Source organism: Lineus longissimus, chromosome 8, assembly GCF_910592395.1.
Source record: "Lineus longissimus chromosome 8, tnLinLong1.2, whole genome shotgun sequence".
In the NCBI taxonomy this organism is placed as follows: Eukaryota; Metazoa; Nemertea; class Pilidiophora; order Heteronemertea; family Lineidae; genus Lineus; species Lineus longissimus.
The window spans coordinates 4,381,857-4,399,801 of record NC_088315.1 but is presented as its reverse complement, the minus strand read 5'-3'; the positions used below and the strand labels follow the sequence as shown (position 1 = coordinate 4,399,801).

At 41.3% G+C, this 17,945-nt stretch overlaps 1 protein-coding gene across 1 annotated transcript; it reads left to right on the top strand.

Annotated features, from left to right (window-relative positions):
• The first annotated feature begins 135 nt into the window (after window positions 1–135).
• LOC135492450 (protein XRP2-like) lies at window positions 136–14,644 on the top strand. Its single transcript, XM_064778949.1, has 9 exons — window positions 136–298; window positions 7,456–7,576; window positions 8,275–8,366; window positions 8,682–8,854; window positions 9,102–9,205; window positions 9,455–9,589; window positions 9,803–9,880; window positions 10,194–10,293; window positions 10,526–14,644. Exons 1-9 carry the CDS (start codon window positions 222–224, stop codon window positions 10,699–10,701), a joined length of 1,056 nt encoding a protein of 351 aa, XP_064635019.1. The 5' UTR covers window positions 136–221; the 3' UTR covers window positions 10,702–14,644.
• The last annotated feature ends 3,301 nt before the right edge of the window (window positions 14,645–17,945 follow it).

Here is a 17,945-nt window from a genome sequence, read left to right as displayed (position 1 = left end):
ATCATATGCAATATATTTAGAAGTTATATCCATGGTTTAAAATATAAAGTGAAAAAAAAATGCATTCGAAGAGATAATTTAATCATTGATCATGTGACATTGTATGTTCCAGCCTACAGCGCCCTCTACAATTTTCCGGAATTCTGAATTCTTGGCAGATTTTGCAGCCTGGGTCTTCTCTATTTTACTGTTTTCGCAAGGTTATGCGTTAAATCAAAATCATGGGATGCCTATTTCCAAAACCGAGTCACCAACGGCAGGAAAATCAAGTTTCTGAGGAGAAGGTTTCTGAAGTAATGTGAGTGTTTTCACCGGTCCTTTTCGACTTCTAGTTGTCAAAATTTTGTTTGTGTATCATCATGACATGCATGGCATGGTGTACAGTACACTATGCCTATGTCTACATGTGAATGTACACAGACACTGTGACTGTACATTATTGTAATTCTCGACCTGTCAGACTGACCACTTTTTTGTTCCAGTATAAAGTGATGAACGACTAGTATCGTCAATAGGCCCTTTCAACAAAGACGAATCCCTCTGAATCTCTCAGAGGCTGAGCCGAATATTTTAGTATTTTTATGGGAGTAACAAATCAAACCGCGATAAATGCGGACACTCAGTCAGAACACGAAGAAGGCCAAAGTGCACAGCAACCGACTTCGGACAATGCGATAAGCCTCTGTGACCCTTTGTTCCATGTTATGTATCATTGTCATTGCTGCATCTTTCTCACGGTGACCCGGCCCATATTGCCTATTTCCAGTTTCCTACAGGTACCTCTCTCTATAGATTCATGCACTTGATTGGGAACAACGTTTACATGACGTAGTGTTGGCCGTCGTCACGTCACCATGCATTTTACATTACTGTAACGTGACGTGACGCGACGTCTTCGTAAACGTTGGTCCCAATCAAGTGCATGGATCTATAGACTGCTGATTGATGATGGTACTGTCTGACCCTTCAAAAACTTGATGGATAAAAATGGACACAATGTGAATATTGCAACATGTTTGTGTTTGGTGACTTAGACAGCTACAAAGAGTCAACTTGCCCAAAAATAGAGCAGTTCCAATCCACCCAAAGAGGTGGAAATACTACATGTAGAGATGAATTCTGGTACATGTATTCGCCACATCTCATTATAATACCCTTGCTCCTATGCTTTAATCATGGAGGTACTATTTGCCATGGACAGATTTTGTTGAACAGTTCTACATATCCGTGTACGAAAAAAACCCACCTGAATGAATGCATACCTCATGTTGGGCCTTGTATTGAGAGGGATTTAGTGGGCTTTGGCTGGTTCTCTGCTGAGCTGTCAACACAAATTACAAATTTTAATACTGTCTGCGATATCATAACTGGACTTATTGCATGACGGTTGGTATAAAACAATCTGCCAACAGAGTTCTCAGTGTGTTGCATGCAAATGCGTCCCCCCCCCAACCTGCCCCAGGGTCACCAGACGGCCGTTATCGACACTGGTTGACCCTGTAAGAAAATGTAAGAGGTGTTTTGCCCAAAAAGCTAGTGCAAGCCTACGATACCCCTCCACTCTAGCCCGCCATCACCACACCTGTTCATATACATAAAAATTTATTAAAATTGCCCGAAAGAAGCTCATCATCTTCCGAATGCCTCCAAACTTCGCTATTCTACAAAATGTCATCATGTCCCTTGAGCCTCATGCACTTGGTGTACAGACGCTGCTACGGCTTCCACCAGAAAATCCCTTAGTGTTTGAAAACTGGATTTGATTCAGCTAGTCCCTCGTGTAAATCAGATTGTTCTGTGATGTTGTGTATCTTCCGTGAACGCCTGTCATGAGCTGACATATTGCCATTATTGGATGGGGACGGCCAAAAATAATGTGGCTTGGTGTCATGATGATGGAGATAGAGGCTGAGCTGTAAAGGCTTGTCATACGAGGGCATTTTATCTCTTGGCACATTACATGTATCTCTATTTTGATGTGCCCCTCTTGGTCTTGATCTTCGTTCTGGGCTACTGTTATTGCCGCAACTTTCATGCTTAAGAATCTCTTAGTCTTGCTCTCAGCCAAGGGACATCTGAAGGTCATGTACGTGTTCCACCCTCAGCCTGTCCAAAACCCTTGAAAGAATGTCAGTTACCCTCTTGTGGTACTAGGCCTTTACTTTCCTATCCTCAGGAGAATTGCAAAGTCTTTTCACTACCTCGCCTGGTTAATCACCAATTTTGATATTCAGAATTACCTCTTACACTAGAACGCTTTTGTGATGGATAATATTTACATGGAGATTGAGTAGTGTTTTACTCTAATGCGTCTAAAGTGATGTATTTTTATTGGATCCTGTCAGACACTTTCAGGTCTCACAGATCAATATTACGCAGGATTTAGAGCTATTTTAAACAACTAGATATCGATTTCTTTCAGCTTGTGATTTAGTAGTGTGCAGCGTTTATTTTTTATTTATTTCTTTCGAAGTGTTGCTATGGATAAAGGTTCAGCATGTACTGTATGAACATGTGTCTTATGGCTTTGTATAGGCCACGCCCACCTAGTAAAATTGACAAATGGATGTCAACTTAGGCGGGCAACTCCACCTCTCTAACCAGGTTGCCCGGTTGGCAACTCACCAAAAGCATGGGTATTCGGAAACAGGCAAGACACAGACAGCTTCAGGTTAGGGATTGGTTTCCGCGGTTGACAACTGGATGATTAACACAAATGTGAAAAGTAACACTCAGCATCAGCTCTGCTGGTAACACTGATGACATTCATTTTTAATTAGAGCTGATATTTCTAATTATAACACTAAAGATTTTGCCTCACAGAACATAATTACGCAAATGTAATCAGCAAAGGAAATTATTCTTTTCATGTTGGTTTTTTTTTCTTCTGGGTAGGATATTTGCTTGGATCGATATAGCCGCCTGTAATTCCTCATATAAAATGGAGAGTTTCTTTCAACAGATTGGCTTTACCAGTGGCCCATGTATGTATCTGGATTACACTAACACCTGTCTAGTGTATGAAGTCAACAGTCCCCTTCGGTCTGAGAGTTCAGCTGTGGTGTCCACGTCTTATGGTCAAACCTCTTTCCTCTGCCCAAGTCTATTCGATTGGGCATCATGAGGTTGGCATCAGGTCATAAATCCAAGGCAGACCAACCTTCTTTAAAACAGGATCAGCCAGTTGTGGAGGATGGAATGACTATAAATTCAATTCTTCAGGGAACTGTAAAATGTTGGTTGGTGGTACTGGATTACTTCAGTAGATGTCCTATTCAATTCCAGCATAATGAAGTTGTCTCGGCTTCTATCCCCTGAATTCTGCATGATGTTTGGTTGAAAAGCCTAACAATACATGCCTGACAAGTAGCATTGGACGAGTAGTCCACCAGGATCCAACTTGTCACCAGCATCGGATGACAAATTAGAAAAAAGCATGGTTGTGATGATCCCGTCGGTCAGCATCTTAGCATAATCATGCCTTCCCATCGTGAGTTTCCCCTGTTGACCCAGAGGAAATCAGCCCATTGCTGGATCAATTCATTATGATGATGATGCCTCTGGCTGGCATTTCCCCTGCCACCATCGAGCTTTGGCGTTATTACCAAGCCTTTTGCTTCACTGTACATGTACCAGGGACCACTGAGCGAATTTATATTCCTGAGACAATTTATCAAACACCTTGGCATGATATGCTGACATTGCTGTGTGTCAAATTTGGTGAGGGTCCAGCTGAAGCCCTGACCCAAACGATTCCAGTTGAAGTCTGCCCTTCGTGATAGCTTTTCAAAGCCATTCCTTCTCTGGATGGAGGTTTCATCACATGGCAATTTCCTCTTGTAGGTGTCCCTTAGGGGTGTTTACATGGCTGAGTGACCAAAAGTAATGAACTGTGGCTATTGACCAGTAACGGTATTGGAAACTGCTCGGTCCGTGTGTCAATGAAATGGTTGACGAAGTGGGATGGTAAAGAATTGATACGCATGTGTAGGACGAGAAGGGCAGCAATTTCCACAGCCTAAATATACAGCTGCAAATTAGGAATGCTGCTTTTCAGCACATTTTACAGGCATGCTCTGACATGTTTCCCTTTCGTTAGAAGTTCCACATTATGCGTTGCCGGTCTGGCCCAGGGCAGAGTTAGTCACCTGATGGTAATGTTGGTCTTTTTATTCCTAATCACTCGTTTTATGGCACAACATAAACTGTAGGATTGTGGCTGTAATCGTTGGTGACCTAACCCACATTGGAAGACCAGAGGTTCTGGTTGTGATGATCTGACAAACTGTGGCTGCTGATAGTACGTCAAGAACTTACTTGACCATATTGATGGTTGTGATTGTTGTTCAGTCATTGCGTGGTATATATGACAAGATAGAAAAGAAACCAGCAAACAAAAATGCCATTGTTATTTGATGACCTGCTGAATTGGCAACCCTTCTACTTCGCTTCCACTTCAGATGCAGACATCAGGCAAATTTCAGCTTCAGACGAACAGTTCCATCTCTGTTTGGTTTGTCTGATGTCGCTTCCATAATTAGATTATCCCCAGTCCTACATGTTGTATGGTGTACAACATCACAGGAAGTGTATTAACCGCCAGGGACTACATTCTGTACGTGACTAAAATTTAGACTCTGGCATCTGCATTTCCTGCGCTCAGGTATGCAATTGAGGAAACCCTGTGTATCTTGCAATATCTGTATTTTATTAGTCAATTTCTGTCATCAGAAAGTGCTCATCTTTCCAATGAATTTAAATTTGCAATTGTTTTCCAAGATATCGTTATATTTTCATGAGCTTTCATCTGTGAATGAATAATAATGGATTGCAACAGATCACATTGCTTATTGCTAAAGTCACGAACTTTGTCTCATAAAGTGAACAGATTTGCACAGCTCCTCTGGGTTGCCATGCCAATGGGTCGTCTTCAACTCTGGGGACATCCAACATTTACTCCTAAATATGTAATAAGGTAGAGTTTCTCGGAAGATATTCCTGGCTCTCTCGAGAATGTTATTGCAGTTGAGATTTAAGTAGACGGAGGATTGTATTTTTATCATAGGATAAAAACCTTGCTCCTGTCTACTTAGTTTAAAATATCCTTTGCTCTTCTGATAACATAATCGAGCAATGACTTCTCTCTGCTATCATCTATTTTTGTCGATCTTTTTCTGTTTTCCAGTATAATAAATAGATGAGAGAAAAAAATAGTAATCTAACTGCTCTCCGACATGTACTATGACCTTTTAGGCTCCTTATCCAGGGAGTTCTGATAGACTAATATTGATAATGTAATTCTGGTCCTCATTCTGTGAGTTTAGTGTCTGCCATAGGCATTGATAGACTTTTAAACCTAACACCATTTCTCATATAATCGGGGTCCTCATCCAATGATTAAAGCCTCTGCCATAGGTATTGATAGACTGTAACCTGATATCATTTCTGCATTGACCTATCCTGGTCCTCATCCAGTTCCCATGTCAGCTGCTAAGTATTTGATATACTGATGATACAGCGAACCCTGGCCTTTCGCTTGAGACAATTTATACCATTGAGTTAGCGCTATCTTTATGAGAGGGGCTGATGTTACTTCGGCAAATCACTCATTGGTTTTGATAAAGCTCGGTGAGAATTTATTTTTGGCATTGTTGGCTCACCAGCAATCATTGGAGATGCAGTAGATTGTCATGTAGTGCAGCAGACATTTTTCATTCAGCAGATATACAGAATGTCAAAGATTTGGCTGAGAGATGTTGGTGTCCTGTAGACTGCTATTATCAAAAGATAATTTGTCATATAACCATAGCAACCAATATTAATTGGTCCTTTCTGTTGTAATTAATAATGTAAAAATTTTTGCTTCTGGGCGCTGGATGTTGTACATCTTATGAATGGTAATTTGCACTCATTGTTTTCATCTCACTTTGAATTGCTCGAGTGTTAGAAGAATGTTAGTTAATCATAAGGTAAGGGTTATTTTGGGAAGCCTCCTGGTCATCCCATTTAGATATTTCAAGGGACAATCTCGGATCCCGATTCCCATTTATGTTATTCTGCAAATCCTCCAGCCCGATTTTCCAAAGGATTTTTTCCTCCAACTGAACCCGAATCCTGTAAGTAATTATTGGGCAATGCTAGCATCCCTAAAACGACCATTTCCCCCTCATAATATTCAAGCAATGGCCTTCTCAGGAAGTGTGACAATTTGTCTATCATTTATGAGATTGGCCTTATGGAACAAGCTCCTTAATGTCACATCTCGGCTGTGATTTAATCCATCTGGAACTCGCCAATTGCAAACAGAGTATGTGTATCACGTTTAATTGACTGAATCATAGAGATCAGATTCGATTTCAGATAGGAAAAGGTGAAATGGGTTTGGCTGGAGCATACATGGATTGATGTAAAACCTTCTGAGATGTTTCAAAACAAGATAGTGTAACTGTGCATGGATGCGCTAACAGGCAGTTTTTTTAGGCCAGTTGCAGTATGCTTGTAGCACTGGCTGGGCTTCAAACTCACAACCTTCTGGCTTGGGCGATCTTTTACTGTGCCCTTTCTAAGAGAATTGGTTCTCATAAGGGGAGATGTTCACGCACTAAAAATATATTAAGATGTGTGAAAAATACTCCTTGATTTTGCTATAAACTTATTCCAATATTCGTAAGGTCGACATCACATGAAGCATTCAGACTTTGCATGTTGACCTTGTTGAGGTCGGAATGTGTTGTAAGGAAAGTTTGCTGAGGATTGAAATGGGTTCATTCCCACCACTTGTGCATCCAGGGATTTTTTGTCGACTTAGGAGGTAAGACTAAGAGTTGGGGGCGACACTTGAGAGATAATTGAACGACTTTAACTTTGTGCATGTTAGGATTGCTGAGTATGAGAAGTGAGATTGTATATTTTTGTAAGCAGTACCTAAGTTAAGAATTGGTTGAGTCCAAGGCAATGCTTTGATGAAACGTTCTGATCCAGATGAAGTCTGACAGGTCAGAAGCGGTCCCTTTGATGTCTCTTCAATTTCTTCTTCAACTAATGGAGCATTTTTAAAAGCCACTCTTTGCCTTATTGCTACCTCCGCACAAAAAGTCAATCACAATTTCTACTGAAGTTGTCGTAAAATGTTAAGGTTGCTTGTTTATTTATGTTGTTGCTATGGTAACTGTTGCGGTGAGGGTTATTGCTCAAAACTCTGGGCGTACTCCTCTGATTCAATAATGACCAAATTACCTTTGACCCAAGTCATCTTCTCACACTAGTCACTAGCGGCCACCCTGCTGTACATCAAAATGAAAGGTGTCATAGGCACTCATTGATTTTACTGATTTCAGGTATCACAAGGTTTTTCTTTGCAGAGTTGGCAAACAAGCTAGACCACTGGGGAAGGAGAAATTCCTTTAGAATAGATCTGCAATACTAATGTTACATGTAATTTCTTGTATTTTCCAGACAAAATGATGCCAAACCATTTGATCCAAAGGACTTTATGTTCGAACGAAAAAAAGGTGAAATCCTTGGTCGTATGCCGGGAACGATTCATGGCCGACAGTTCATGATCAACAACTGTGAGGTAGGTTTTGCTGAAGTGCCCAGAGAGTTTTCCAAAATATGTCCTGATAGAAAAAATGCTGATGGCTGTGTCGCACATTGCAGAGATGACATTCCTGTTGCAGGCACTTGCAATCACCAGTGCAGTGATACTTGTCACAGGTGGCTGCAAGAAAAATATCTCGTTTGCGCTAGGGGCCAGACAGGAGAAAAAGCTTTCATGCCGAATCAGCAGAATCCTAAAGCTTGGAATGGTCAATAAGAAGTATCCTGATAACCAGATGACTGTAAATTGACTGACCAGTATTCCGCAAATCTTTTCCAAGGCATGCGGATTCACCTGGCGTATCAGACTCCAGGAATATCCAAACCTCTCTGAAGTACTCATTCTATTCCCAGCACGCCCTTGCTGATGACAGAAAAGTTCACAGACATCAGTGGGAAGGGTTTTAAAACGTGGCACATCCTGAAGAATCGTCTTGCTCCAAATGACGTCAACAGTGTTGCGTGGCGTGAATGCCAATTTTCACAACTGCCATTCGATTCGATTCTCACGGATTGGGCTTGATCCATTTATGCCACGCCCTTTTAGAATTAATGTCTGTGGTAAGCTGATTTGCATTGCCTCTGAAGTATTAAGATACTTTGGCATCAGCCATGAAAGTGGTTGACCTTTATGAAGGATGTGAAATGATAATTGTTTTGTTGTCTTTATTCCAGGATTGTACGATATACCTGTTCGATCACATCGCCACAATCATCATCGATGACTGTACCAATTGTCGATTCTTTATTGGGCCAGTACATAGCAGGTACAGTATTAAATTGAGGCAAAATTCAGTAGAAAATGTGATTCATTGAATCACTGGTTGAGTTCTGACGGGTTGAGGAGAGCTTTTTCAAAAATGTCCCTTGAATGAAAACCGTAGTCCTGTTTTGCTGTCTCGTCACTGGAATCTAGGGGCACCTCATCACATTGGTGTTACATTTGCACAGACTGAAGACCCTAGTTGAGATTGGGCTCGTATAATGTCCCAGTTGACATTCAGTCGGATCAGTAGTTTAGAAAAATTGAAATTAAAGTTGAAAGTGATTTTGAATTTTCATGGTTTTCATTCGTTTTTCAGCATTTATATCCGTGACTGTACAGACTGCAAATTTGTGGTTGCATGTCAGCAGTTTCGGACGCGGGACTGTAAAAAAGTGGATACGTTTCTTGCCTGTGCAACACAGCCTGTGATTGAGTCATCAACAGGGATGAAATTTGGATGCTTCCAGTATTACTATCCAGAATTAGAAGGTGGGTGTGTAGGTAGTGGATGATGATTGGTAAAAAATCACAATTTGATAATCTCTGCTGTTGACGTCAAGTAGCATCAGGGAGAAGTAAACGACCTGGTCCCATAAAATTCAAAATGGCCAACAATTACAAGATGGCTGCAGTATCCTTCAAGTCCAAAATGGGCATGTTGATGAGGAGATTGGGTAAGGTAAAGGAATCATCCATAATTAAGCTGATTATTTCATCCCATCGTTACATCTTTCAGACCAGTTCCACAAAGCCGACATTAGCATATACAACAATAACTGGAGCAGCGTCCATGACTTTACGCCTGTACCTGGTGAAACAAATTTCAGCCTATTACCTGAGGTAAGTTTCTTACATGCTAGTTTAAAACTTAGGACTAAAACAGGCCTCAGTATTGGTCAGAATATACGATGTCAACTTCATCACCCAGAGTAGGGGCAAATGACCTTTATACCAAACTCTTTTCGGTCCCTCAAACTTCTCATCTGCTCCTAACTGCCTTAAGATACATCAAAAGTTATGAAAATCAACTGTACATGTGTGCCTTTGTCAAAATTTGCTGCTCCTCTGATAATTTCATCCATTTTGCAGGAAATCAAGATAGAAGATCGCGTCCCATTACCTACCACAGAACCCTTTTGTAAACTCCGAATATCAGTGTCAAAGGACAAAAGTGTAATACAGAAAACGTTGGGGTCAAGACGGAATCCGTCAGACACAGAAGAGGTAAGCTTACATCATAAGATCTCTTACTTCTAGAGTAGTGTTATGGTTAACTTGGGAGAATGTGCTGTAAGACCATGCAGTCATTTTATTTGTTCAGATTTCACAAATATCCTAGTTTTACATAAATAAAAAAAGCAAAGAAGAAAAACATTTTGATATAAAATACACCAAGAATGAAATAATATTAATAATGGTTTTATCATTATTTTTCAGGGTTGTCTCATTGTGTTTTTCAATGATGGAGGCCAGCATTACAGAGCGAAGAAATTTTTAGAACAAATGAAAAAATTTGTAAGTTTACCCCTGTGCCTCGGCCAACGTCAGGGTCACTTGCCCTAGATATCACCTTGGTAGCAACCATAGGATATATACCTGCAAACCTGGCAAGGCCACCACTGGACTGACTTCATATGAAATCATTGGTAATAAGTAAAAGCAAAATAGATGAATGAGATTAGACCATTCAGCCATGGTTACAAACTTCCGTTGCTGAACAGAGCAGAAAAAGAAGTCCACTCATTCATTACTTGGACCAAGAGTTTCCTAATCAACTTCCATACGCAAACATCAGATGGTGAGACTAACCTTGTTTGTTTATTTTCAGCCTAACTGTAGGCTTGTTCAGTGTAAAGAGCTTACTATGCAACCGGATGATGCCAAGAGAGTTTTCGGTTCAGATTCATATTCACAAGCTACAAAACAAGGTAGAGTATACCCCACTAGCGTTAGTCTCTCTTAGCAGGACACCCTTCCTATTAAGGACAGTGGTTTTGCTGACGAATTGGTAGTTTCTGTACAGCTTGACCTCTTTAACTAGGACATCTCCCTATTAAGGCAGTCCCAGGGATGCAATTTTGAACGGCAGTGGCAGTTTGGTTGCAAAGTTATGAAATTGTGTTATTTATCGCTAATAGTATCTTCTGTTCTATGTTGCAGGTCCGGTCATTGGTTTTGAATTCACGGGTGACAACTGCATCAAGCACTGCCAACAAACCGTCATCGAGGTGCTGCAAGGATCCACGGGATTAGTGTTTGTCTCCTCGAACAAGAACACTTCACACCAACAGATAGAAAACTTTTATAACTATGCCGACATGCAGATGGGCTGCTAGTTCATGTGGCTGTTGCGGGACATTGTTTTATAGGCATTGCATCAGATCATAGTCATTGTTCCATTGTGCTTTAGCTGGAGAGAAGGCCCTTTAAAGGTTTGGAGCAGACAATATTTTTACGAGCTCGCTCGCTTTTTTACAAGGGCCCAAATCCCGACAAATTATTTGGGTGACAAATTTATTGTCACCTGTGTGAACTTTGATAGATTTGACATGCTAAACATGTTGGTCTGTCCCAAAGTGACAGTGCTAGTAAGTATACCGCTGTGAGAACAGACCTCCAGCCAGAAAGAATGATATTGGATCATTTCAATCTGAGGTAATAGTCGGCTGCGTTGTAAATCGGGACACGCTCCTACAGTGTCTAAAAAACACAACTTGTAAAAGTATGCAAACTCTAGTGTCATTGTGTGGCACCAAGCACTTATGACATATATCTGTCATGTCTGTAGGCACAACATCACACACACACACCATTGCTGGTCTAAGTTCTTTATAGCGCTGACTTGTCTTGGACCAGTTTTTCTGTCTTGTTGTCAGAAGCACACTTTTATAGCCATTTGCCGTGAAATAATGGATAGACATTATCATGGTTCAAAAAGGATTCTCTCGTTTTTGATGTACGTAGCAGCCCCGGCTGTTGATAGATACTGTTATGGATTATTATCATTGGATACAAAATACAATCCTACGGATATATTGAGTACCAGAGTGATTTCACTGATGAATGGATACAGTGTTTTGTCAACATGGGATCTTGGTATCTCCAGGGATATTATGGGTTGCTATGGTTATAAACATCTGTTGCTAGGGATAAACCATGTGCCAATGGATGGATCTAATCATTTTCAACAGGATATGCTTCTGCCATGGGTATCTATCATCATTACCATGGATACGTGTCATCGTTACCATGGATACGTGTGCTTGTTGTTATGGGCAATTATCAGCGTTTCAATTGTAACATGAATATTTTGCATCATCGCCATGGGTACATGTGGTTATGTGCAGTCATCATGGATGTCATTGCCATGGAAACATATTGTTGCCAAATATATGAATATATTGGATTGTGTGTGATGGCTTGCCTCAAGTAGACATTTCTAAACAATCGAACTTTCAGTTACAATGGATTTATGTACCTGTATCTAGACCTTCATGGCATCTTGCCATGGATAGGCATAACTTGTGTTGCCATGGTTAATTGCTGTTTGCGGAGTTTTTGTTGCCACAGATCGTGTGTTCCTGAAATTAAATAGTTACTTAGCTTGAGCACAGCTCAAACGAGCAACTTCTCTCACTGTGACCTGTGAGTTGCCATGACAGCATGGCAATTAATTGTGATTAAACCAATCAGGGGCCATTTTCCAGTCATAAATCATGACCATTCCATGGCTATATCACAGGGAAAGAAATTGCTCTTTTGCGGAGCAGTTTAGAAAATTAGTTTATGAAAAACACTGTTTTTGATTACAAGGCCTGAAGCAACACTGTTTGATGTGAACATGAATGCAAATTCTGTTTCTGCAAATATACCATTATATGAACTTTTTGTGTGTGCTATCATAGATACACCTAGGTAATGATTATTCTTTCACAGGTGACACATTTAGAACTAATTGGTGAGGTATAGCACATTGTTGGTTATATTATTCAATGTATAATCTGTGTTTTCCTGGAATGTTTTCATAATGTTGGGAATCCTCAAGGATTTAGATGTACTGCTGATACCCTGATTTACATCCCTCTTTCAACTTCAAATCTCAGTGAATAAGCTGTTTGAAAAGTACCATAGGAGTAGTAGTAGGCGCAGTAGAAAAGTGCTATGATGTAAGACGATTTGCTTCAAACCATTGCTGGTCATCACAACCAGAGAGTGTATATTTCTATTTCTTTGTGTGCAGGAACTTTGTCATTAGTGTCAGCTGGCAGTAATTCTTGCAATGGGGTACCGTCTACATCAAGTTGGTCAACTAGGCAACATCTCAACAAAGATCATGCTTAAATTTTAGCATTTCTTTGTCATGTTTGCCATGAGTGGCTGGCTACCAATTGACGAGAAATCCAATTTCAAACATTCAAATTTCTTATGATCGTATTTCAATGAAACCTGAGATTTGAAGCGTTTATTTTGTACTTACAAACAAGCCTACGCCATGCTGTATAAACTTGACATATTGATCATGACAATGTACGCTTTGTACATGTTGTTAATAAACTTTCCTTGTTCTTTTTTAGCCCTCTCCGCTCACTAGTTCTTGCGTTTTATTTTTGTGTTTAGGTGTTGTGCAACGTCCAAAAGACCATGACATTTACTAGTTAAATTCAAGCACCAAGAACTAAAACCCCACTTGTCACACTTTTGGTGTATTTGAGTTACATGTAAGACCATTTCCTGATCATCATTATTTTGAGTTCTCAAAACTATCATATCAATGTTTGACATGTGTGGTTTTAGTACTCATTGCTTCAGTTGGGCATATGAAGGGCCCTACTTGCTGTAATTGGATATCCCAACAAGATTTCAAAAGGTTATTTACAGGTGTTTATGATAACAGTCTACTTGTATAAAAAAAGTAATGTTTCAAGCATGAACTAAGATATTGATAAGGTTGTGTGGGATGGTTTAGGTTACATGAGATAATCATACATACGTACATATCTAAAACTCTTTGTTGATTGTTCTCGTTGTCTGCTATTTATACTTCTACAAACATATTTTTATATTCATTGTTGGGTGGTGTATATTTTACTTAATTTATTTTAGGCTTTAAATAGTTGATAGTGTAATTCGGGTCCCTTGGTAACAGTTTTAACTTAGTCATATCTAACAATTCTTTCCTGAAACTTTGCAGACAAAACTCATTCAAGTCTGTCACACCAAGTGTAGTTCATTGTTTTACCACACACCTTTTTAGGCCCTCTATGTCGGCCTATTAATATTATCAAAGAGGCCTCAAAATGCTTCAGGTCTTTCTGGACATTTCCAGCACAGGAGATTTTGGTCTCTTGATTTCGTTAATTAGACCCATAATTACTTGAGGTTTGAAGATTTGTTTGTAAAGTGTGCTTTCTTAAATGTTGTGAAATCCTGCACCAAAATGACGTAGCAGCAGTTTGGATATAAACTGCTTGTAGTTTGAGAGACAATATTGCTTTAACTTATCATCCGCCCTCTGAGTTTTTATTTAGGGTGGTACAATCATTGCAGCTGTGCCGCTGAGAATTATACAAGCCAGAAACAAGTTGAACTTCTGGAACTTTAGTCAATTGTTTTTAAACTTAACATAGGTAAGGAATAAGAAGGAAAGCTCTAATACATTTTCAGTGATTCAGTTCCTACTATTTTTGAACCCTCTTTCTCCCGCATTACCACAACATTCCTTGTTAAATCTGTGTTAGTACTTAAAATGTTAGCATACATGGACAACAACAGAGTATCTACATGTATTCACCACGTTTCTGGGGTTTTGAAAAGTAAACATGATATTAAGATAGGGTCCCTATTTCCCTGCTTGGCCAAATATAGTTTGCTGAAGACGTTAAACTGCCAAAAAGCAACATTCAAGGTGTTGTCTATTTCTTTCCACCTTTGAGCCACTGGATTGGGAAACAGTCAGGGACATCTAGTATCAGATTGTGGAACTAAATTCTATGGGTGTTTTCCTGACATTACATAATGTTGCTAGCACTGATACTTGGTTTATACCTTGTAGAATAATGGTGAAAATCTGGCATTCTGTCTTGAAATCAACCTACGTGTACTTCTAGTTTTTTTCCTGCCTGTGTTTGTTTGCAATATCATTACATGTAATGAGTTGTCATTGGTAGTCCTTGTAGATTTTAGCCTGGACTGCCCGTAGCTTTTAGGTCTTTTGTGTGTACATTTTGTAAAAATTTCTAAGATAATTTAAATAAAAGTGCAACACATTTTATCTGTGAAGTTATCTTTGTGGTAAATTATTTTGCAGGCCCAATTTATCTCTTTCATTCGGCTCATCCTGACATGATCTCAGGATGAAGTTGGCTTATTCATACTCAAGTGAGATTCTGTGAATATGATTGGCTGATACACGTCACGTGACCGTGTGGTATTCACAATGTTGTCAACAATCTCCCGGGCGCCGGGCCAAATGTCCAATTTACATGCCCCCGCTCAAATTTGCCAACTGTGGCAGAGACAGTAGGTCGAGGCTTTGCTACAATGGTCACCGTTGACGAGGCTTGGAGTAGTAATTTAGCCCCACCTCTAGGTCTGTTGTGCGACACCGTATGGTGTCGCCCCCTATTATCAGATTGTGTTGTGCAAAGTTTATAAAAAAGTGTCGTCTGCAATTCCAAATACCCTCCGTGGCGGGCAATATTTTTATAACATGCCAAAAGTGTGTCGTTTTTCGTGGCAAAATTGACAATCATGCGTTACTGCCAAATACACACTGACATCACGAGCTTGACCGCATATATTGATAAGTTGATATGGTTTACTTGTGCCGTGATCGACCAGTGTTTTCTCCGACGTCGGCATCTCTACGCAAGGACAAAGCCTCGGGAGACATTGGCACATCCCAGCGAGGCGACATTCGGCATGTTACCCTCCGTGGCGGGCAATATTTATATAATGTTACCAGTCAAAAGAGTATGTAATAAAGATTTACCAATGTCCCCTTGGCTCAGCTAGATGTCCCAATGTCCTATGTGACCAGGCAAGAGAGTATGTAGTAAAGATGTACCAATGTCCCCATTGGTTGAGCGTGATGTCCCAATGTCCTATGTTACAAGACAAGAGAGTATGTAGTAAAGATGTACCAATGTCCCCATTGGTTGAGCTTGATGTCCCAATGTCCTATGTTACAAGACAAGAGAGTATGTAGTAAAGATGTACCAATGTCCCCATTGGTTAGCTTGATGTCCCAATGTCCTATGTTACAAGACAAGAGAGTATGTAGTAAAGATGTACCAATGTCCCCATTGGTTGAGCTTGATGTCCCAATGTCGTGACCAGTCAAGAGAGTATGTAGTAAAGATGTACCAATGTCCCCATTGGCTCAGCTAGAGAGTCTCATTGTCCTATGTTACAAGACAAGAGAGTATGTAGTAAAGATGTACCAATGTCCCCATTGGCTCAGCTAGATGTCCTCGTGTCCTATGTGACAAGACAGAGAGTATGTAGTAAAGATGTACCAATGTCCCCATTTGCCCAGCTAGATGTCCTAGTGTCCTATGTGACAAGACAAGAGAGTATGTAGTAAAGATCAAAGATGTACCAATGTCCCCATCGGCCCAGCTAGATGTCCCAATGTCCTATGTGACAAGACAAGAGAGTAGTAAAGATGTACCAATGTCCCCATTTGCCCAGCTAGAGAGTCTCATTGTCCTATGTGTCCTGGTGAAGCTAGATATATATCCTAAATGGCATGGAGCTAGATGTCTCAGACAGCTAGAATAACTGACACAACGAAGATTTATAATATGTGGACCACCAGTGACAGCATCGTAACCAGTGGGCCACTCCATAGCTGCTCCTCAAAACTCGACTTGCCACCAGAGGTCCACTGATGCTTGATGTGAGGACCAATACCTCCTGCTTCGGCAGGGATCAAGGGCAGGGCTGTCTGTATCGCTGCCCCTGACTGGCCATTTCCCACCAGCCAGAGGCACACTGATGCTTGATAGGAGGACGAATATTTCCTGCTTTGGCAGCCACAGGTTGTGAGCAGTTGTGAAAAAGAGAGGACTGTCCCTGCTGAACCAGCCACAAGATATGGAAGAGAGGTGACAAGACCAGTAGTTGTGATAGATCCGGGTTTACCTCCTACTTCACCAGCCACATGTTGTAAGAAACAGGGGAACAAGTTTTGACAGACAGAGGACTCTTCCTCCTGCCAAACCAGACACAGCCTGTGAAAGACAGGCGCCTATTCTTCTAGCAAGACTATCCACCGGTTGTGATCGAAGACTGGGGACTTCACTTCCTGATTCATGAACTGTGGTGTGAGCGACCGGAATTATTCCTACTGCTACACCAGACACAGTCTGTTAAAGACAGGTAGCTAACTATTCCTCCTGTTACATCAGCGGAGGACCATAACCATCAGACCGTTGGTGAGTTGGTGGTTGCCATTGGTTGTCCACCGATCCTGTCGTCTCTTATTAGCCTCCAGTGGGCCATCAATTCTTGTCGTCTGCGTCTCCCTGTCTTTCACAATTGAGGTTGGTGTAGCAGGAGAAATAGGACCCAGTCTTTCAAAAGCGAAGAATAGTGTAGCAAAAAGAATAGTCCTCTTTCTTTCACAACTCGTGACTTGTGTAGCAGGAGGAATAGTCCCCTGTATTTCACAACCTCTGGCTGGTGTAACAGGATGACTAGTCCCCTGTCTCTCAAAACCTGTGGCTGGTGTAGCAGGAGGAATAGTCTCCGGTCTCTCACAACCTGTGGCTGGTGTAGCAGCAGGAAGACTAGTCCCCTGTCTCTCACAACCTGTGGTTGGTGTAGCAGGAGGACTAGTCTCCTGTCTCTCAAAACCTGTGGCTGGTGTAGCAGGAGGAATAACACCTTTTACAACCTGTGGATGGTTTAACAGAAGGACTAGCCCACTATCTCTCACAACCTGAGGCTGGTGTAGCAGGAGGAATAACCCTCTTTCACAACCTGTGGCTGGTGTAACAGGAGGACTAGTCCCCTGTCTCTCACAACCTGTGGCTGGTGTAGCAGGAGGAATAACCCCCTTTCACAACTTGTGGCTGGTGTAATAGGTGGACTAGCCCCCTGTGTCTCATAACCTGTGGCTGGTGTAGTAGGAGGACAAGTCCCCTGTTTCTCATAACCTGTGGATGGTGTAGCAGGAGGACTACTAGTCCCCTGTCTCTCACAACCTGTGGATGGTGTAGCAGCAGGAGGACTAGTCTCCTGTCTCTCACAACCTGTGGATGGTGTAGCAGGAGGACTAGTCTCCTGTCTCTCACAACCTGTGGCTGGTGTAGCAGGAGGACTAGTCTCCTGTCTCTCACAACCTGTGGCTGGTGTAGCAGGAGGACTAGTCCCCTGTCTCTCACAACCTGTGGATGGTGTAGCAGGAGTAATAGTCTCCTAGGCCTGTCTTTCACAACCTGAAGCTGGTGTAGCAGGAGGACTACTCTCCTGTCTCTCACAACCTGTGGCTGGTGTAGCAGGAGGACTAGTCCCCTGTCTCTCACAACCTGTGGCTGGTGTAGCAGGAGGACTAGTCCCCTGTCTCTCACAACCT